The sequence below is a fragment of the Sarcophilus harrisii genome, chromosome 1 (genome assembly GCF_902635505.1).
Source record: "Sarcophilus harrisii chromosome 1, mSarHar1.11, whole genome shotgun sequence".
Lineage (NCBI taxonomy): Eukaryota > Metazoa > Chordata > Mammalia > Dasyuromorphia > Dasyuridae > Sarcophilus > Sarcophilus harrisii.
Window position 1 is genome coordinate 287,954,912 of NC_045426.1, and position 23,550 is coordinate 287,978,461.

Here is a 23,550-nt window from a genome sequence, read left to right on the forward strand (position 1 = left end):
CACTTTCCAATTCAATATTATCCATTAATAGTAGTAGTAAGAGGATTAAGGAAACAGTGAACTTTTTAAAAATTCAATGAAATTCTAACTTCAGTAACATCCTACCCTGACAATTTGAAAAAAGTAGACCATTCTTCCCCTAGGCAGGGAAGTCAGAATAGGTAAAACACAAAGACAATAAACTTAAAATGTGTTGTTTTAGTTATTATTGTTGTTGTCGTTATTTATACAGAAATATGAAAAGATTTGAGAGTTTTTTTAATTGGACCTATTATTTTACTGTCTTAGACAATTTCCTGGAGCCATTTGTTTATTGAGTGATTTGCCCTAAAATCATACAGTCAATACATGTCAATAATATATTGGGACTTAAACTCTTTTCCTGACATTGATCCCAATTTTCTCTCTACTACACCAAACTACCTTACATGTGAATCTGTTTATGTAATTTTCATTTAAATAATTAAGATCACAAATAGATGCATACATTTCTTATATTCAAGCAATGAAAGTTCTGGTTCTAATCCCTGATATGTGGAGTCCTACATCACATACAAATTAAAGTTATATAACTTATTTTTCAGAGATCCAAAAACCCAATCCTGTAATACACCACAAATATAAGGGTTCCTTCTTGATTGAAGGGGAAAATGTTCATGTACATGGATGAGATTGTAAAGCCATGGATAGCTGCTAATGAAACAAAATGGATGATCCAGTGTATGTAGAATCCTGAACTGTCTCTACAAATCCATCCAGGATGAAGTAACTATGCTTTCAAAGAACTGATGGTTCTAGAAAAACAACCAACATCCCTTCACATAGTAGCTTCATTGTTGTTGTCATTACTCACTAATCTATTAATCAAAGATGCATAGTATAATATTTCAAAGTGTTTTCACAGTTTAAAAACACATCTTATTCAAGGATTATTGTGTTAGAAAACAGAAAGTTCAGCAGAACTTTAAACATTCCATGTGGAAAGAGCCTGTATGTTAAGCCTTTGGTATTGACTATTGAGGGAGAAAACAGCCTGACTCAGTAAAAGAGAAATTTGCATAAAAGAGGAGACTTTTTTCTGGTGGGTAGGGGAACTGATGTGTATGAATATATGGATGTACTTATCTCCACATTAGAAATTATGTATTTTTTTAAATCTAAGACTTTTTTTGCTATCATAGAACCTAAATATTCTGGTTGCTATTTTTTAAAAAGTTAGCAAATATACTATACTTCTATTTCTTAATGAGTCTTAAAATCATTGTCTGTTTTCATCCACTACTTATATAATTGAAAGCAAATATAAATCTCTCTGGGTTGGGATAAAGCCTATATTTAAAATGATGAAGATTAAATTAGGTGATCTATAAGGATTCTAACAGCTTTAACCTCTTATGTGCTATCAGAGGTCCTCAAACTTTTTAAATAGGGGGCCAGTTCACTGTCCCTCAGATTGCTGGAGGGCCGGACTATAATAAAAACAAAAACTTTGTTTTGTGGGCCTTTAAATAAAGAAACTTAATAGCCCTGGGTGAGGGGGATAAACGTCCTCAGCTGTCACATCTGGCCTGCGGGCCGTAGTTTGAGGACCCCACACTGTGCCAAAGATTGGGTATCCAAATAAGAATGCAAAATATTCTCTATTTTAAAGGATCTCATGGTGATCATAATGAGAACTCACCAATGGTTGAAGGGATAAGAAAAAGCTTCCCATAGAAAGCAATGCTCATATTTTTTTTAACTTTGTTTTTCTTGAGGGTTTTTTTGAAGGGAGTCAGAGATTTCTGTTTTCGTTACGCAACATGATTTTTATGAAAATGTCTTGCTTAATTTCACATATACCTTCTCAATGGAGGAACAATGGAGAGAAAAGGAAGAATCTGGATCTCAAAGTTTTAAAAACATAAAAACAATAAATTGTTTTACATGTAACTGGAGAAAATAACTGGAGAAAAAAAGAGGAAAATAAAGTTCAGTTCTTCCTGATTCCAAGTACTCCTAACTCCTTTGCTGAGATAAGTCCCATATCTCATGCTGTGTTCCTAGCATTAGGAAAGTTATTACCATTCAAAAAGTCTTAACTAATTATTGTCCTAGTGATTAAATGAACCATAAAAAGAATCAATTGTGCCAGATACAAATCCTACTCCCATAGGATGGGAAAATGAATATGCAAAAAACCCAATGAGACATCATGGCACAATAGGAATAGTATTACACCTGCATTCAAATTGCCACTTAAATTATGTTATTTTAGGCAAGTCAATATTTCCTATGGATTTTCTCAACTGTAATATTGCAACATTGTAGCAGGTACCCTTCGATCGCTTTCAGCAAGCTCTATGATTCTATGGTTCTTCTGTGGCATTTTTCTTTTAGATCCCTTAGAATCGTGTGCTGTGATGTTAGAATCAATATGATTAAAAAGAAAGAGTCCTGAACTGAAACTAGAAGACATGGATTCTGGCTCTGCCATAATTTCTGTGTAACCACACTCAAATCATTCTCCATCCTTCAGTCTCTGTTACTTCTTCACTGGAGGATAGATTGAAGTAGATGATCTCAAAAAATTTATCCAGTTCTAGAATTTCTTTGACTCCTAGTAATAAATGACAAAATATAATATCCCCTTTGAGTTTTTACATGAGATTAAAAGGAAAAAATAAATTTCAATCCTCAGAAATTGATTATTGTTTAAAAGGGTCACTGGGCCTTATTGATGACATAATAATGGAGTCAGAAAAAGGGAAAAGTAAAATATAATTAAGACATTGAAGAGTTAAGATACAAAAGAACAACTGAAGGCTAGATTTGCTGCTAGATATTCTGCCATCTTCCTTCTCTAGGCCCCTGAATAAAAGGACTCATAGAAAATGAAAAATACTGAGGCACTTTCAAACCTAAGGAGAAATTTGACTAAGATATGTAATATCATTTTTGTAAGGAGGCAAACAGATTAAATGATGTGATGGAATATAATTATGCAGAATTCTTATTAATGTAATGACCAATCAGGATTCCAGAGAACTAAGGGTGATATATGCTATTCAATTCCCAATAGAAAGGTGAATTACTCAATACACCAATGAGATAAATGTTCTTAGGACATAGCCAATATGGAAATTTGTTTTGATTGGTTGTACATGTGTAATGAGTTTTGTTTTTTTGTATTCTCCATGTGCAGAGAAGGTTGGAATAGGACGATAAGGAGACAGGTCTAGGCTAATTAAAACAAATAAACACACACACACACACACACACACACACACACACACATATAACTGATTAATACAATGACCAATCACAGTTCCTGAAGACACATAATGAAACATGCTGTCCAGAAAGGTAATGGGCTTAGATCCCAGCTTGACACTTTTTTTTTTTTTTTGGCAACATGGACAATGAGAGATATTATTTTGTTTGATTACACATGCTTGTTACAAGGATTCTATGTTTTTTGCATTCTCAAAGTAAAAGTAAGGGAAACAGGGAAGAGAAAGAAAGAAGATTGATCTATGTTTGAAATAAGTATGAAATTTAATTTTTAAAAAGTGAGATTCTCTCAAATGCTGGCTTTCTGCTGCATGATATAGAGAAAACCAAAGAAGTAGAACACAGAGCCCCTTCTCTAGAAGGGTTTACCTTAAAGCACTATGAAAATGAAAATTATTATTTCCAGTCTAAATATCAATGGGAGTTATATAGTCATGAAAGAAATTAAATAGCAATGTCATGCTATAGTACTATTGAATAGTACAGATAGTAAGTACTATATAAAATTTGAGGACAATAAAGTCAGAAATAATAAGACAATAATAAAGGGATGGGATTTAACTGAACTCAGAAGAAGAATAGGAAAATGACCCCTTATGTAGAGGGCTGCAGATAGTGGGGCTGCTCTGGGTAAGGTATAAGATCCTTCAGCCCAGAGGAAATCTGCTAACAATGTCTGGTTTGGCTCCCCATCTATCTGCAGCCCTCTACATAACAGGAGTGTGTGTGTGTGTGTGTGTGTGTGTGTGTGTGTGTGTGAGAGAGAGAGAGAGAGAGAGAGAGTGAGTGTGTGTGTGCGCACTCAGGAGCCTGATGATAATGATGATAGTGGTGGTGGTGATGATGATAGATAAATCAATATTTATTAAGTGCCTACTATGTGTCAGGCACTATGCTGCTGCTACTCTTGAATTTCCAGTAAATAATCAGCATTGGAAAGACAACATAGTATAGTCAAAGAAAGCATTAAATTTGGAGTCAGGTTACCTTTGTGTGTGACCCTGACAAGTTTCTTCCCTTTTCTTGGCCTCAGTCTCCTCACCTATAAAATGTGTAAAAAATGCATATATTACTTAACAAATGTTCTTAAAGTATTGTAAATGTGAATTGACATTTTTAACTATTGGATAATTCATTTGTTCATTCTTCTGTTTGGTAAGTAATTATTAAACTCCCCTTTTCTATAGAGAATGGTGTTAGGCACTGTGGGGATATAAAGAAGTATAAAACTACCTTCCTTGTCTTTAATGTATATGTTTGAAACTATTCTTTTCTCTTTGATTTTTCACATGCTCAAAGAAATATATATGCAGGTAATTTTTTCTAGGTTAACAGAGAATATTTACTTGATTGTAGGTTAATATTAAAGGAGTAAATTCCTAGAATTTTTCTTATTCCAGAACTGCAAATTTAATTTTTAGATTAAAGTCTACTAATCTTCAAAAGATTTTATAGGTGGTTTTGATGACTTTAGTGTAGGTTTGTAAAAGAGAAGTCACGTATGAGTTCATACAAAGATGGTATAAAAGATTTCTGAGGGAGAATCAAGGTTTTGAATGTTTCATTTTTATGGTAAACAAATTGTTTTTGTTCCTTGACTATGTTTTAATAAATCTGTTTTTTTTAACATATTTGTTCTAGTTATATTTGGATACATAGCAAACCTTTTATCCTACATTCTAAAATTATTCTCTTACTTTTAAAATGAGCATTTCCCCATGTATTAACCCATACATCTATTTTGTGATTTTCTTGAATCTGTAATTTCACTAAATTTCAGGTGGAAAGTTCTTTTCAGATCAGCAGTTCAATTGTAATTTGTCAGCCCTCAATCAGTAACAACCCTTCTCTCTCAATTATTATTTTTCAACTACTTTGGATACATTTGTATTTATTAAGTTTATATTAATATTGTGTATACTTTTATATATACTTCAAAGACTTGGACCTAAGGACTTTTGGCTCCAAACACCAGTTACTATTCACTTCAACAATTTGTTTCTCATCACAAGTATAGACAATATTTATCTTAGCAATTTGTATTAGAAAGAATAATTTCGAGGGAAGATTTAAAAATTTGATCTTTAATTTGTTCAGTCTCTACAAATCTTAACTTTTGTGGTTGTCTAGAAATCGAAAAACAAAACTAAATATGACAATCTTTATTGCATATAATCCTTGGTTGTTAATGTCAAGACTTGTTTTCCTTACAGACCACATCATCTGCTATTAAGGGTGCTATTCAGCTGGGAATAGGATACACAGTGGGTAACCTCACTTCCAAACCAGACAGAGATGTCCTTATGCAAGACTTTTATGTAGTGGAAAGTGTGTTTCTACCTAGGTAAGAATATTATTTTTAAGTTATTTGAAATAATTTTCATTCTGATAATATTAGTAGTAATATTAATAAGACTATCATTATAACAGATATATTTATATAAAGCTTTAAAGGATTTTAAATATATTATCTTGTTTAATCTTTGCAATACTCAACAGACTTTTATTAAGTACTACTATGTATTGTAAACTGTAGCAGATATTGATGATAGAAAATTTTTTTTAAAAAATGAAATTATCCCTGCCCTCAAGGAACTTACATTCTGACAGGGGAAACTAGATGTAACAACCCTGCAAAAGCCTTTGCTCACTTTGTGACCTATATAGCCTAAGGCACAGAATGTGTTAGCCTCCTAGTACTGGCAAAAGCAGACTAAATAATAAGAATCTTTGTCATGGCAAATGGAAGTAGAAAAGTCTGGAAAGGAGAATAGTTTGATGAGAACTTGTGGTTCACAAATCAGAATCAATCAACCTTTATTTTCATAACAACTTATCCTTTCTTCTTCTTGGGTTCTATCCCAATGAGCTGTATTTAGAAAAGACATCCATCTTGACATTCATCTCTAACTAGCAAAGTTATAAAAATTACAATATGGCACTTTCTTTCTATCTTATTTGGGGTTGGGGGTGTCATTTATAAAGTCCTTTGTTAGTGGATCTAGAAATAAACCTCATTAAATTGGAAACATTGTCAAGACTGTCAAAACTTATTCAATTTGCAAATGATTTATTAAAATAAAGAGGTACTAAGTTGGTTGGCTTTTGCTTTACATGGATTCCATCTTTTCGTTATTAAATCATGTGTCTTAAAAACATGCTATTTCAATTGATTTATTATTTGACTAAATGATTGAAGCTGTTTTGATGAATCCAACCAGTATTTCCTTTGTCTTCTCCATAATATTCAGGAGGGTCTTTTCTCAAGGGAAAAACTGTGCAAATCACATACTTCCCAAGTGTACTTTGATGGATTTGTGATCACTCCATTTTGGAATGATTTTATTGCCATCCTCCATACATTTTTGTTACTTGTAACTTTTGCTTGTGTTCTTTAGGAAATCTTTCACACAGTGATTATCCAATTACTGAAATCCTCTTCTAAGACCTTTTTGAATTCTAGTATCATGGATTTAGACATAACTATTTAAATCCCTCCATCTTACAGATGAGAAAACTGAAGACCTAGGAGCTTTTATAACTTGTTTAAGGTCACATAGGTAGTAGGGGTCAAAGGTGTTAGAGTTCAGTTGCTATTAGTCCAAAACCATTTGCTATTTCCACATTTTGGGGATATCCATAGAGTGCACATTAGTCAATCATTGTTCTCATTACATGACTAAAAAGTGTAGAATCCACAGAAATTAACCATGCCTAAATAAATATTATTTAGATAGTTTCAATGACATATAGAATTTGGAAAATCAATCAACCTGGCCAAAGATAACTTGGTTTTGTTTAAAGTTATAATAACTGAAGTGTAGTAAAAATCATGCTAGATTCTAAAACAGAGAAGTTGGGATCAAAAATGACTGTTTCAAATTGAATCTAACACATAACTACCCATATGCATCTTTGGAATGGTGAAAGATGCTATTTAATACATTTTGTGTTTACTTTGTAGAATTAGACCTGACGGGATGGTCTTTTCATGTAGCACAGGAAAAAGAAAATGTATTCAAAAAAGAGTCATATAATTCTCCTGAGTAGAAAAAACCCTATTTGCTGGCCCTAAATATCCTTTTGTTCTCAAAAATCCAGAACTACTGCTTTCAAAACCCCTATAACCATCATTTTTTGATGGGGCTTCTGTTTGTTTGTTTTTGTTTTATTTTGTTTTGGAGGTAACTTAGATTAAGGGATTTGTCCCAGAGTTATAAAGCTAATAAGTGGCTTTGAACTCTTCCTGACTTCTGAATCAATAGTGTATTCACTGTGCCTTCCAGCTATTTCTATAACTACCATGAAATTAAGAGCTGATAAGCTGATAAATAAACCAGGACTCAGGAAAATCCTTACTATATGCAAATCAGTAATAATTTGGAGTATCTCAGGGAGGTAATAAAAATTTGGTTTGTTGGCTTTTTTTTTGTTTTGTTTTGTTTTGTTTTTTGCTGAGGCAATTGAGGTTAAGTGGCTTGCCCAGGATCACACAGCTAAGAAGTGTTAAGTGTCTGAAGCCAGATTTGGATTCAGGTCCTCCTGACTTTAAGACTGGCGCTGTAGCCACTGTACCACCTAGCTGACCCTGTAACATTAGGTTATTGTTTGACCATCATCACTCAACTTTTTTTTGTGTCTCCATTAGCTAAACATGTAATTTAAGGGTTAATTCTCTTACCTTTCTTGAAAGTAATAGTCTGGTTTTTTACCCAAGAAAAGAGCCCAAAAAGGTTTTAGAAGTGCTGCAGCAAAATAAGGATAACATAAGAGCTAACCCAGTAAAATTGTAAGCAAGCAATATTTGCTCCACCAACTTGTACAATTTACCCCCCAAAAAAGCGAAAAAAAATACAAATACACTCCTTCTTTATGATCCAAATTTATGGATCCAAATTGAATCCCATGAATTTCTTTGAGAGGTTAAAACGGATTTTTCTCTAGGGATTAGTACCATGTTGCTCAGCTTTGCCTTATTAAAAATTATTCTGTTATCAAAATTCAAAAACTGACAAGCTAGAGGCTTTAAAGTAAAATTCACAAACTATTTTTCAAACCTATCTTAAGCATAAATATCACCCAACTTAGTCCTCCATTGTAGGGATCACACAAAAGGAAGTCTTGTCCTCCCACTCTCACTTCCCTGGGCACCAGCCCAGAACATTATAAAGTCAGGTCTCTTCAGAAATATATATCACCCTCCCATCTCTACTTGAACTCTCCCATCTTCCCATCCCTCACCCCCAAAACATTATAACTAAGATGCTTTCCAAATCTTTGATTTCATAGCTATATTAAATTATTTTCTATTGTAACCCAAACAAAATTATTTCTCAGACTTCTCAGAATGTTTTACCTTTATATATTTTCATACTTCATTTTCTCTTATATCATAATTAATTTTATTCATGTCTTTCTCTAAAAATATAGGGTATCCCATAAGTCTTGGTGGAATTTTAAGCTTTTGTCATTTATCTAATACTTGATATAAAATACTTCTTAATAGGCTAAAGAGATGTACATGATCTGAAGAGAAAAAAGAGTATGTGGTAATAGATGCATAAATGAAAGAAAGTCATGGAGAAAGTAAAAGAATATATTATATCTCTTAAGGTTAACAATCATACATTTCATAACTGGCTGTGTTTTGAAAAAGTGTCACTTTTCCCAAGCAAGGCCTAGAATCAGGTAGGTTATGACAACGGGTATATTCATCTGATATGACCAAAGGAAACTTTCCCACTTTCAGATTAATTACCCATTAAATTTAATACCAGTTCAAGTATATAATGATCTCGTGGTTCTGCTCATTTCACTCAGCATCAGTTCATGTAAGTCTCTCCAAGCCTCTCTGTATTCATCCTGCTGGTCATTTCTTACAGAAAATAATATTCCATAACATTCATATACCACAATTTACCCAACCATTCTCCAATTGATGGGCATCCATTCATTTTCCAGTTTCTAGCCACTACAAACAGGGCTACCATAAACATTTTGGCACATACAGGTCCCTTTCCCTTCTTTAGTTAAATTTAATACCAGTTAAAGTTATTCTCTCTCATTAACAGTAATGCAGTTAATGGAGGCATTTTGTAATGTTTATAAGCATATCTGAAAATAGAATCCATTCTGGCCTCAGATAGAACATATAGGCAAATCTTGAATGCAATACCTCCAACAATATGCCCCAAGTTTGTGTCAACTGAATGATGTGTGGTTAATCTGCCATGTGGTACAGCCTCTGAGTACTTCTTATTATCTCTTACTCTTTGTGACTCCATTTGAGTTTTCTTGGCAAAAATATTGGAATACTTTTCCATTTGCTTCTCCAATTCACTTTATAGATTGAGAACTGAGGCAAATAGGATTAAATGACAGATAAGCTAATAAGATTCTGAGGTTGGATTTGAACTCATGAAGATTAGTGTTCTGGATTCCACCCTCTATCCACTGTGCCACTCAGCTTCCCTGAATACTAGCCACATCTGATCATCTTTCTCAGTCATTTGCATATCCTCTCAGGGGACTTCATTCAGGGTAGACTTATTCTCTAGAACTACTTAAAGACCACAAGGTAAATAAATGTTATTTTACGCAAGTACTTTTTGTAATAATGACAAACCATGTGTGTAATGCAAGTATGAACATATACACGCCTATTAAAGGCGTGGACTTCTTAAATGATAGGTTTTTTTTTTTTAAGTAGACATTTAAAGTGTGCATTCAGTTAATTCTTCTCCATTTCCCCGACATCCTAATATAAACTGGTCTGCACATTTTCAGGAAATGGCATTTTGTCTTTATGTCAGTCTAAGTAAAACTCAATAAGAAAAGAAATTCTTCTTGGCATGGGGGAGCATAATACATTACAAAGAAATGGCTCTTGGATTATCTATGAATTGAAACTATTTTAGTAATTCAGATTTGTGAGTATTTTAACACCATAATTACTAATTGACACTTATGACAGCACATAAAACTCAACCATAGTCTTAGAGATCTATGATTTCAGCAATATAAAAATTCCTCCCATGACAAACATCACACAGCTCATCTATACCTTAGTAGACTGTCTTCATGAATTGCCAAAACCAATAAATTTTACCACTTAATGGTTAGTCTTCTAGAGTTGAACTTCTCCAAACTTAGCAAAGCTAGTTAGCTAACTTAGCTAAGCTAGGAAGGCTGACTCATTATGTTGCCAGGTCTATGCCGGAAATCTTTCTAGACTGGTAAGACAAATCAAAGTTTGGGTCGCACTAGCATGTAACCTGTAAAAACCTGGGAGTTTAGCTCTTGCCATGTATGCCATGTATGCCATGAAAAAATAAGGCTTTTGATTAAGTAGTAAGCATTGGGCACTTTTTATTTTTATTTGATCAAATATTTATTAAGTATTTACAACTTAGAGGTGTCTGTTGTACTTAATTTCTTAACTGTCTGTCCTACAATCTCTTTTCCCTTCATTCATTCATTTATTCATACAAGAAATATTTATTGAATTTCTTTCTATTCTATGCAAGGCACTAAGATACTGTATCAGGCTCTTTTTCACAAAACTGCATGTTTAGTAATAAGACCTCATAGGCTTATTTCATTCTGCTGGTTCCTCCACTAGCTGAAAGGGTATGTGCCTAAAGGAAGACACACACCCAAAGATGCTGTGTGTGTGTGTGTGTGTGTGTGTGTGTGTGTGTGTGTCAGACAGACAGAGACAGAGATCACCAGGGAAACCTAACACTTTATTCTGTAATATTAGATGAACTCATCATAGCATTCAATAAAGAGAAACATAAGGCAGCAAAACAGAGGAAGACCATTGTAATTAATGAAAACTGGATGGAAGAAAGAATATTGTAATATGCTCAAAGTAACCAACAACTAGAAAACTAAGTTCAAATCCAATCTTATATACTTAATGAGCTTGTATAATCCTAGGTAAATCACTTAACCAGTGCTTCAGTTTTCCCAAATGTAAAATAAGAATAATAACAAAACCTACCTCACAGTATTGTTGAAAAGATCAAACGAAATAATATTGGTAGAGCACTAAGTATAGTACCTGAAACATAGTAGGTACTTAATAAATATTTATTCCCTTTTTCCACCTAAAAAATGTTTTATTGATGCTTTTTTTCTAAAACATTATTGTCATTTCTCACTGTTTCCCTTTCCTCTAAGAGATTCCCTCCCTTGTAAGAAACAGGTAAGTATAGTCATGAAAAACAAATCAATACATTGGCCAAATCTAAAATTATGTTGCTTCTTCCACATCTAGTTTACTACCTCTCTACTAAAAAGCAGAAAACAGGATACAACATCCATAATATGTAGTCATGACTGGCCCGGGTCCAATTTCTGATAGGATCACAAGGTCATAACTTATTTTACTTTATTCATTCATTCATTTAATTGCACTTCATTCTTCCTCTTAGTGGTTTCTTTTTTTCCCCCCTGAGACACTTGGGTTTCAGTGAGTTGCTCAAGGTCACACAGCTAGGAAGTATTAAGTCTCTGAATTCAGATTTGAACTCAGGTCCTCCTGACTTAAGAGCTGGTGGTCTATCCACTGGGCCACCTAACTGCCCCACTGATTTCTTGATTAAACAGAGACTGGATTTTTAAATAGTGTAAGTTAAGAAGGAGAATGAATGCTAGAAATAATAAATCAAGATAAATATACCCAGGAGCCATTAATTTTGTTCACTGCAGAGAGCAAATTAGAATAATGTAGGTGCTGATTACAGCTTTTATTTGGCCTCTATGTTTAATGGCCCAAAACAACAATATTCCATATTTTTAATACCCTACATCAAATTTACCAAATGTTACTTACTTTCCTATCATGGACAAGACTTTCATTTATGTGTTTCTTTGCTCACCAAGCGCAAGAGACCCACACAAAGTGCATTCTTCTAAACAAAATAAGTTACAGAGACATACAGATGTTGCTATTACCATCACTAAAATTAGTCATATGTATTGGTTTCTTTCCTTTTTTCTTTTCTGATCACTTCTTGTTTGTTTTTTAATATACAAAAAGTATGTGTATTCCTGATAATAAATTTTTACTCAATTAGCATGTGTACATACTGTATATTATTGTAATACACTACTGATATTTTTCTTCATAGTTTATTTTGGATATATGTCTAAAATACAGTTATATCAAACTTTCTGTGTTTATGATGGTTCAACTCTTGTAGATGTTAGATGATAGAACAGTATCCTTCTGTTTAAAGTAGCTCAAATTTTAACTTCCCATTATATGTTCAGTATCACTGGGGGCCATTCCTTAGGAAGGCCATACAGAATTTTGAATCAGTGATACGCTGACATAGCTGACTACATGCTGTGGATTGGCAGGGAAGCTTGCTTGGAGGTGACTCTCGCTGAGATGGTATCTGTTCTGTTCTCAATCAATGGACATGTGGTGTTGGTTGCATATGCATCAAAAGACTTAATATAAATGATTAAAATTTTCTGAAGGAGAAATTGGCCTGAACGATAAAAGAAAACTTCCTCCAATTTGATATTAAAGTAGACATTTCTCATCTGTGCATTTTTTTTCTCTTTTCTTTTAATTTTAATTGTAGTGAAGGGAGCAATCTGACCCCAGCTCATCACTACCCAGACTTCAGATTTAAGACATATGCTCCAGTAGCATTTCGGTATTTCAGAGAACTTTTTGGTATCAAGCCTGATGATTACTTGGTAAGAGTTTGTAATTTTCCTTCCTTGTACTGAAATATGTGGGAGGTTACTATTTGTCTTATTTGTCTTATTGAAGACTCAGGAAAGTTTTAAGGTTCAAGTTTTATAACAAATGAATATTTATGCCTTCCCCTTTTCAAAAAGAAAGACTAGTTGATAAAATTTCTATAAGTTTAGTTTTAGAAAATAGTCTTAAATTTTATAGCTTTTACCAGATATCCACAAAAATTGTTATGCTAATTGATATTTAAGTAACTTTGGTATTGGTTGGCACTTCAGATAATTATTCTATGATGTAAATACTCCTATGAATTTAGCTGATGGAATTCTGTTTGAAATCCTTCTTATCTTAATTGCCTTACTTATGCAGTTCATCTCAAACCTGCCATGACCCATAATAATTTTCACCTTGATCTGAAATTTTATAATATTTACTAAAACACTGTATGCTTGACTAATTCTGATGATATAGACTTCCAGTAACTACAACTCAATTTTGTAAGTCTTTAAGTTATAACTTATAACACTATTTTATAACTAACTTGTATTCAGAAAAGTATTTTTTCACATCCCATCCCCACCCCATATACTTCATGAGTACAGAAAACAAGAAATCAAAACTTGCTGTAAGGTGGCTTGATTTAGCTTCCCAATTCATAACATTTATGTTTCAAGAGACCATGAATTTCATTTTTTCTCCTTCAACAAACTTATTAAACCACTGTTCTATTAAGCACTGAATAGAAGAGACATGAATTTAATTTGGGACATAATTTTTTACTTCATAGGGTTTATTATCTAATAAAGGGATTAGATACATATGTATTGCATGCCTACTATATAAATGTGTTGTCACCCTTATTCACTACTTCATGATGAGTATATTACAGGCCTATAGTATAATATATCAGGAGTCTGAAGAGGAAGGTCGTGTAGACATGGAAATTAGGAAAGAATTAATTAAAGGATAATAGGGAATTATAATCATACAAAATCAAAGAATCTCAGAGTTGGAATGGGCCCTTTCCTCTAAACTATATTTGAAAATGAATCCTCTCAACCATATCTCTAATGAGTAGTCACCCAGCATTCCTTAAGGAAGAGCCCATTCCATTTTTGGACTAACCATTTGGATGTTTTTCTGTGTTTTGAACTGAAATTCACCTCTCTACAACTTCCATTTATTTTTTCCTAGTTTTGTCCTCTGAAGCTGATCTAAACAAGTATAATTCCTGTTTCATGTTACAACCCTTTCCATATTTGAACATAAATATTATGTGCCCAGAAAGACTTCTTTTCTTCAAGCTAAACAATCTTAGTTCCTTTAACTCGGTGGTTCTCAAAATATAGTCTGTGGATTCCTGAGAGGTCCCTCAGACCCTTTCAGGGAATCCTCTAAGGTAAAACTGTTTTCTTAATAATACTAAGACAGTATTTATTTATTTATATACTCATCCCTTTTCCAATTATATATTTGTGTGAGGCCAAATTTTCTTCATATAGTTCAACCGAAACAATAGATTTCAACAGAATGAATAGAAAAGTGGATATGACACTTCAGTTTTCTTTTCTTCACCCAGACATTAAAGAGATTTGCAAATATACATTAAATGATGACACATTTCTAATTGATTTTTTATTTGGAAAATATGCTTTGTAAAAATACATTATATTGACATGTAATAGACATTATCATTTAAAATAAATCACTAGATAAATATTTTAAAATTTGCCAATTTTAATTTTTAATGTGGCAAATATCAATAGCCATACCCCACATAAGCAAAAGCTCTTTGAGGTTTTCAGTATTTTAAAAGATTATCAAGGGCTACTAACGTCAAAAGATTTGAGAACCAAATTTTAATCTATCTTTATATGACATTGCCTTTAGTCCTCTCCCTGCTCCGGCTGTCTACCTTTGAATAACTATATCTTTCTTAAAATGTCAGCCAGAACTAAGGGCAGAATACAGTGTTCCTATGCATTTCTTCTTCTGACCACCATGCTTCTTATAATAAAAGATTCTATTCGCATTTCCTTCTCATACTATGGACTTATGTTGGGCCTACAATCCCCTGAAATTCATGTGTCTTTTTCACACTATCTGTAGCTTCACTTTGTGTAACGTTCTCTTTGGTTCAGTTTCCTACAGGTCTCTGGCAGCAGCCTTCAATTCAGTAATTACCACAAGGACAGCCAGGTGTTCAAGTCCAAATCCTTTATTATCTCTTTCCTGGGGCTGGGCAGCTTTCTGGAGAGCCTTTCAAACCAGCCCTTGGTCTCAGTGGGGGAAGTTCAGGAGCCCAGGCCAGACACCAGGAAGATTGAAGAACGAATTGAACTTTTCCCTTTGGTTCTGAGAGCTTAAGTTTCTTCCACCAGTCCTTTGTCTTCTCTGCTTCTGCCTCTAGCTCTCTCCGACTAAATCCTGACTAAGGCTTCTAGCTTATATGTTCTACACTGAGTATAACCAATAATAATATCATTAGGAAACCATTATTTGTTGTAAGATTAAATCTATAATACTGAACCATGCTAAAATAGTTACATTATCTCCTTAATTCCACTGACTTAGCTCCTTGTTTCAAGTTCAGAGTTCTGGCCCTCCAACTTTTTCTTTTGAAATTAATTCAACAGGTCAAAGAGAAGACCTTGTTCCAGGGAGATATGAAAAAAAAAAAAAAAAAAGAAAGTCAATTATGGTATCTGATTAATGCAACAAATTAAAAACTTAAAAAGTGATTTTAGAAAGTCAATCAAATTATTAATGATTATCTTATTTGAATTCAATTTAAAAAGACAGTCATTTGTTTATCAGAGTGCTGTGATATTTATTTCAAATCAGATGAATATTTGAAATGAACCTATATACAGTTGACATCTGGGTGGACCTGAAGTCAGAAAAATGTGAATTTGAATTCTGTCTCAGATTTTTACTATTTAGATGACTTTGTGTGAGTCACTTAAATGCTCTTAGCCTCAGTTTTCCCATTTGTAAAAAGGGGAAAAGGGTACCATCTATCTGACAGGATTTTTATGAAGATAAAATTAATAACACATGTAAAGGACTTTGTCAGCCTTAAGGCTATAAAAATCCTAGATATTATTTTATTATTAGAACTGAAGAACTGAACTATTACCTCATGAAATCAGAATTCTACTTTGTGTTCACTCAATCAACATGCATTTACTGAATGCTTAGAGATCATAGGAATATAAAAAACTTGGGAACCTGGAGTTGGTTGATTAAAGGATACCTTGTCTAATTCTTCAATCCTAAAATAACCCCATTGAGAATAGAGCAGATCCCATAGTCATAGATCAAAATCAAGATTACTCAGAAGTAATCTATAGAAAGAGAAACTGAAGCCCATGAAGGAATGACTTACCGAATGGTACCCAAAGTTACCCAGAACTCAAGCCCAGATCCTCTGTCCAGCACTCTTTTCACTATAGTCCAAAAATGATCTGTTCCTTTTATCTACAAGACTAGACAACAATTCAGGAGCAGGGGAGTGTCATTCTGTAATTTTAACAATTCAGTTTGTCTAAAATGTTCCATTTGGGGAATGAAATCCCATTGGGGATAGAAAGATAAAATCCAGTCTGGGCTTTCAAGGAAATTACAATTTAAATGAGAAGAAAAAGATACAAAAAGACATATGATAAAAAGGAGAGTGAAATAAATACAAGGGAGAAGTATGAGATAAATACAAAGAAGTATCCTCAAATGCTATGAGAAAATAAAGAAAGAAAAGTTTGTTTTTACATTGGAGCAGGAAATGGTAATATCAGAGAAGGAAGCATAAAGAACAAATCAAGTAAGGCCCATAATAGGGACTAAGGTAAGACATAAGTTTATCCTAGGCATGGGGTATGGCATGAGAATTGCATTCATGAGAGTGAATTTACTTTCTCTCCCTTTGGGAAGAAAATATAGAATGAAAGATAGAGGGCCAAGGATTAAGCCTCTAGAGATTCATTCATAGATACCAGGCATGTTAAGTCCAAGCTAGCTCCCTGGAGACCTTAGAATCATCCAGAGTCAGGATAAGTAAAAGTTCTTGGTTTTTAGGAGGAAAAGTGAAAGAAGCAGGCAAATTACCAGGACTTTTGCCAAAGATCTCTTCTCGATTCTGGAGTCCAGAATCTCCCCACCTTTCTCCTCCTTCTCCTGCCACCAAGTGACTCTGGCCTGTCTCACCCCACCATCGAATCCTTGCCTATGATTATCTTAACATTGAGCCAGCATCAACTGTGAGAAGAGCCATTTATCCAAACATATGCTAATAGAGTCATTGTCTCATATCAAATAGGTAATTAACCGTAAGTGCTCTGTTATCTGATTCAAGTACACCTTTTTATAGTTTCAGTCCTTTACACAGGCAGAAGAAAGATGTGAGAGGAGATGGAGAAGCAGTAGTCATAGATTCAAGTATATTTTCATGAAAGCCAAGTGAAAAGAATATTTAAAGAAATATGAAATAGTAATACCAAATGCCAAAAAGGTATAAAGAGAATATTGATTGGGGGGGAGGAGGGTGGCCATTGGATTTGGACTAACCCTGAAGATAGATAACAATGAGAACAGGTATCTAACTATAAGTCCAAAGACAATGTCATTCCTAACCTCCCGCTTTCAGAGAAATAAAGATTTCTTAGGTGTCAGAGTCTTGGAATCTAACTTTTTCAGTTGGTCAACACTGTTTAATGTCTACTATGTTCCAGATACTATGCCAAATGCTGGAGATATAACTCAAAAATAGTCCTTGTTCTCAAGTAATTTACAGTCTAATGACTGGATAAAGGATAGAGAAACAACTTCATACAAACAAATTATAAATTAAAATTAAAATAAACAAGAGAAAGAAGGCACTAAAATTAAAGGAGATTGGAAAAGACATACTAAACACAAGGTTTTAGGGTTACCTCAGGGGAATCCCAAGTTCAGAAGTATGTGATCTTAACAATTGGAGGAGGAGGAGTAAGGAGATTATAGTATTGACCTGGTGACCAAGAGATCAAGAATTTGCCATATATCTACCATTACTGTGAATTGCTCAAAAAGACAAGTTTTATAGAAAAGAGTAATCCTACTCAGCTCTAAAGTGTTTGCTTGGATTAGGAAATCCAAACCACATTCATTATAACCCTTTCATTCATATAACAAATGTTTAAACACCAACTGTGAAGAAGGTATTGGAGATACAAAAACAAAAGCAGTTCATGCCCCAAAGAGTTTATATCATATTGAAAGAAAACAGCATGAGCACAGATACTTAAACATAAAATAAATACAAAAATTTGGGGGAAGATACTAGCAATTTGAATTATCAGTTATCACAATAGGACCCTGTAAAAGATAATTCTTGAGTTGAGGCTTAAAAGAAACTCAGAATACCTAGAGCTGGAAGTAAAAGGTAATCATACAATTAGCTAAGCAAAAACCCAGAGACAGGAGATAGAATGTTCTGTTCAAAGAATAGCATGTAGATCTAAGAAGCCAGATTCCCAGAAAAGTGAGTAGTATGCAATAAACCTGGGGAGATCGTTTGGAGATGAATTTTAAGAATTTTAAATACCAAAAAAGGAGGAATTTGTATTTTATCCTAGATGCCAATTAGAAAACTATCAAAAGATTCCAGCTTAGAAATGGCCTCAACATTTTGGACTATGCTCAAAAAGTTATCAAACTGTGCATATTCTTTGATCCAGCAGTGTTGCTACTGGGCTTATATCCCAAAGAGATCTAAAAGAAGGGAAAGGGACCCACATGTGCAAAAATGTTTGTGGCAGCCCTTTTTGTAGTGGCTAGAAACTGGAAATTGAATGGATGCCCATCAATTGGAGAAGGGCTGATTAGATTGTGGTATATGAGTGTTATAGAATATTATTGTTCTGTAAGAAATGACCAACAGGATGATTTCAGAGAGGCCTGGACTGCCTTACATGAATTGATGCTAAGTGAAATGAGCAGAACCACAAGATCATTATACATGACAACAACAAAATATGATGATCAACTCTGATGGATGTGGCTCTCTTTAACAATGAGATGATTCAAATCAGTTCCAATTGTTCAGTAATGAAAAGAATCAACTACACCCAGAGAGAGAACTATGGGAAATCAGTATGGACCACAGCACAGTATTTCCACTCTTTATGTTATTGTTTGCTTGCATTTTTGTTTTCCTTCTCAGGTTTTTTCTTTCTTTCTTTCTAGATCCGATTTTTCTTGTGCAGCAAGATAACTGTATAAATATATGTGTGTATATAATTTAACATATACTTTAACATATTTAACATGTATTAGACTACCTGTCATCTAGGGGAGGGTGTGGGGGGAAGGAAGGGAAAAAATAGAATAGAAGGTTTTGCAAGGGTCATTGTTGAAAAATTGCCCGTGCATATGTTTTGTAAATAAAAAGCTAAAATACAAAAAAATAGAAATGGCCTAACCAGAGTGGTGGATTGGAAAGATAAGAACAGATGCTAGAGATGTTATAGAGGTATCACTGACAAGATTTGAAAAACTGACTAGCTATGGAAATTGAAGAAGAGAGGAAAGTTGAAGATTACTCTGAGATTGTTGAAGAAGAGAGGAAAGTTGAAGATTACTCTGAGATTGTAAACTTGAGTTATTGGAAGAATGATACTTTTAACTTAAACAGAAAAAGTAGGAATCTGTGAGAATTTGAGAAGACAAAGAATTATGTTTTAGACAGGTAAAGTTTAAGGTGCCTACAGGGCATTCAGGCGAAAATATTTATTAGGGAGTTGTCAATGCGCAAGTAGAACCTGATTAGAGAAAACTGAGCTATATGTATAGATCTGGAAGTCATCTGTAAGAACTGATAAGTGAGCTCATGAAAGCTGGTAAAATCACCAAAGTAAAAAAGGAGAGCCTTAGGACAAAGCCTTATGACTCAACCACCATAGAAAACATGATGAATTCAGAAAATGCGACTGTGATAGGTAGGTGAGACAAATTATGATGAATTGAAGAAGAGAGTAATGTTTTAAAAACCCAGAGAAAATATCCAAGAGGAGAGGGTGGTAAACACTAATAAATATTTTGTTTCTCTTTTCTTTTTTTTTCATTGAAAAATAGGAGAGGAGAGGGACAAACAATTAATGATTGCTAACTAAAAGAAAAACTTCTTTTTTTAATTTTAAGGATGAGGAGTGAGAAGAATTCATCTAATTTGCCAGTTTTGAGATCATGGATAACCTTAGAAAGAATATAGAAATTTTAATTGAGTTAGATTGAAAGCCAGATTGCAAGGAAATAGGGACTAAAAAACAAGAACAGAAAATTAGAAGTAGTCAAAAGAGGGAAGGCAGAATTAAAAGCTTCCTGAAAAAGGTGAGATTTTTAGTTGGGATTGGAAGAAAATCTGAGAAGCCAGTATGCAGAAATAAGTAGGGTGAGCATTCTAGATATTGAAGACAGCCAGTGAAAATACCCAAGTTAAGAGATGGAGTGTCTTGTTGCAAAGAACAACTGAGACTAGATCATGGTACACTTTAAGATATAAGAAGTCTGGAAAGGAAAGACCAAATTATTAAGTATTTTAAATACCAAAAAAAGGGTATTTGATCTCCATCTTGGAGATTATGGATTATAGAGAGTCACTAGAATTTAGTGAGTAGTTTAGTGTGACATGATCAGACCTGTGCTTTAGGAAAATCATTTTGATTTCTGAATGGAAAATGGACTAGAATGAGAAGAGACTTATGGCAATTAGACCAACCAACAGGGTATTAATGAAGACCTGGTGTCAATGGGTGCCTATGTAGTGGATAGAAGGCAAACACAATGCTAGAGATATTACAGAGGTCAAATTGAGAGATCTTGAGAACAGATTGGATATAGGGAATGAAAGAAGGTGAGGAGTCGAGGATGACACCTAATTTATAAGCCTGGGTGACTGTCTTAATGATGGTACCCTCACTATTAGGAAAATTAGGAAAGGAGTCAGATTTGGGAGATCCACTTGCATAAGAGCAAGAACTAAATTGTAGGTGAAGTCCTCTTGAGAAAGAAATAATAATAAAACTTGGTATATAAGGCAGTATCAAATTGGTATTATAATGAGTAAGGAAAAAATAAACATTTCTAGGCAGTGTTGTCGTTTATTACATACTTAATATGTCCCAAAAATTGTATTAAGTGTTAATAAGGGAAGGTTTCATGGAGTAGGTAGAGTTAGGCTGTCTTGAAGCAACAATTCTGATGAGCAGAGAGGAAGGAGAAGGACATTCCAGGTGTGGAAGGGACTGTGTAAACCAAAGTGAGAAAGCTCAAGACATTTTTGAGGGGAGGTATCTAGATTAATGTGGTTAGTGCACAAAGGATATAAGACAAAATGTGAATGTGCTTTTTTTTTAGTTAATCTATTGGTTTTGGGGGGTTTTTTTTGTTTTGTTTTGTTTTGTTTTTTAGTTAATCTGTTGACGTGCCTTGCTGTGTTGAGAGTAGTATAATAGGCAACAAGAGAAATAAAAACTTTAGATAAGATAGGATACCTGTCCTTATGCGTGTTATAGTCAAAGAGATGTAAATTATAAGGGTTGATCTGTATATATGACTAGATTATGTTTATCCAAATGTTTATGGTTCACTGGAAATTGAGGGATAATTGCTGTGTACCTTTGGCTGAATATGGACTTCCCTGACTGATCTCAGAAGTCCTAAAACTAGTTTTCTAGCCATGGTATGTCTGAACTCTCTGAAAACTTTTGTTTGTTTGTCTCAGACATGCCCACAGCTCACAATTAAGGCTGTGGCACTCAAGAGCACTTCCTAGTAAGTTAGAAATATGAAAATTTTATTGAAAGACTGAAAAATCAATGTGCTGATCTCATTTTTTAAACCGATTTTGAGTCACAAATTCCACATTTAATATGCTTTTCAAGGCAATTACTCCTTATCTAATCAATCACATTGGTCCATCTATTTGAAACAAACAAAAGCTTCTGAGATTAAAAAGTGACACTTGAATGAGGGAGTTCTAAGTAGGACAGAAATATTGAAGCTAAATTTCTCTTCACATGTATATGCAAATTATGACTGAAGGAAAATACACTCACAACTTAAGACATACAATCTTCTTCCTGTCAAATTCAAGCCATTAAAAATTAGTTTGTGGTGATTTGCTAAGCTATACTTGAACTATGGTTGTCTCAATGTGAAATCAAGTGCCAATAGACGGTTGATATGTGTGTATGGTAATTGATATGCATATATATGTGTATTTGTATTTTAGACATTGAGCAAAAATATTCAGACTAGATCTCTGATTTCAATGGCATAAGAAATTCCCAGTCAGAAACTCCCCCTGCCAATATGTCTCATTACCTACTGCTCTGCAATTTAGAATCTTCAAAAATTGCTTTGTATTCTGAAAATAAAAACAATTTTTCTGGGGTCACACAACCAGCATATCTTAGACATAGGACGTGAACTTAGGAGTTCTTGGTTCCAAGGTCACTCTCTATAAATTGCCATATGTGTGTGCATGCACTTTATGATAAGACTGTGATAACATTGGTAATGATGCTTATCAGTCCCCAAAAGTCTATTCAACCAATAATATACATGAAGAATAGCATTAATTAAACCACCTAAATCTGTAATTTCGCAATTGTAGAGAATTCCCAAGGAGGATAACTCCCTCTGCCAATGCAAATTGACAATTGCTCTTCAACTTAAAATCTTAGAGGTACTTCATGGTACTTGGGGGAACTGAATTCTTCAATTTAGGTTCCCAAAACACATTAGCATTCATCCTGAGCATACTGATTATAAGTCTCATGTCTCATGAGACTAACGCATGTTAGTTGATGTTGAGACAGGGAAGATGTCTCTGAGAAATGCAACAATTCAAATGCCCTTTCTTTCTCATTCATTACCAAGCTGAATATTAGTATTTTAAAGCAGAAAACTATCAATTTTCTCTCATCTCCAAAATGTGCACTGTGATGCCAGAATCTAGTGTACATTAAATGATGACTTTTCAATTTCAGTAAGTGCTTGCTTTAAACAGCAAAATGGCTTTTATATTAATGTATAAGGAAAGAAAAGTAGACACACAAAGTATCAGAAAAACACTTTGCAACTTTACACTTTGTTGTAGCTTTGTCTTCTCTACTGGGTAAAATAGGAAGGCATTTCAGGAAACAGGAACAAGACAATAAATTTGAACAGCTTGCTTGAGTGGAAGTGTTCAGAAGATGTACAAATGTGCCCACATGCATAACATAGGAGCTGGTTAATTGTAGCCAATAAGAACTCTCCTCTTTCTTTTTCATTTGATCTTAAAAGGTAAGATTCTAAAGTACCAGTTTTCAGATAATTGCTCCAAAGAGTTATGGGTGAAAAGACAGGGAATCCTAGGGAGTAATAAGAATATCCCTATAAAGATAAATTTATGGATCACACAACATTATGCTAAATGTTAATTTTAAACATTAGTTATTAAACTATTTTGTATTGTCTTAAGAACTAGTTATATTGAGAAAGTAGTTGACTAGTTAATGACCAAATACATTATAAGG

The 23,550-nt window shown here is 33.8% G+C and overlaps 1 protein-coding gene across 3 annotated transcripts in view; it reads left to right on the plus strand.

The window, feature by feature from the left end:
- Positions 1-23,550, plus strand: part of PIP5K1B (phosphatidylinositol-4-phosphate 5-kinase type 1 beta) — a 341,035-nt gene that overhangs the window by 176,222 nt on the left and 141,263 nt on the right. For all 3 annotated transcript variants that reach the window (XM_031943518.1, XM_031943523.1, XM_031943521.1), the window contains 2 exons: positions 5,487-5,617; positions 12,873-12,990. In XM_031943518.1, coding sequence (XP_031799378.1) covers positions 5,487-5,617; positions 12,873-12,990 — 249 coding nt within the window. The remainder of the gene's footprint in view (positions 1-5,486; positions 5,618-12,872; positions 12,991-23,550) is intronic.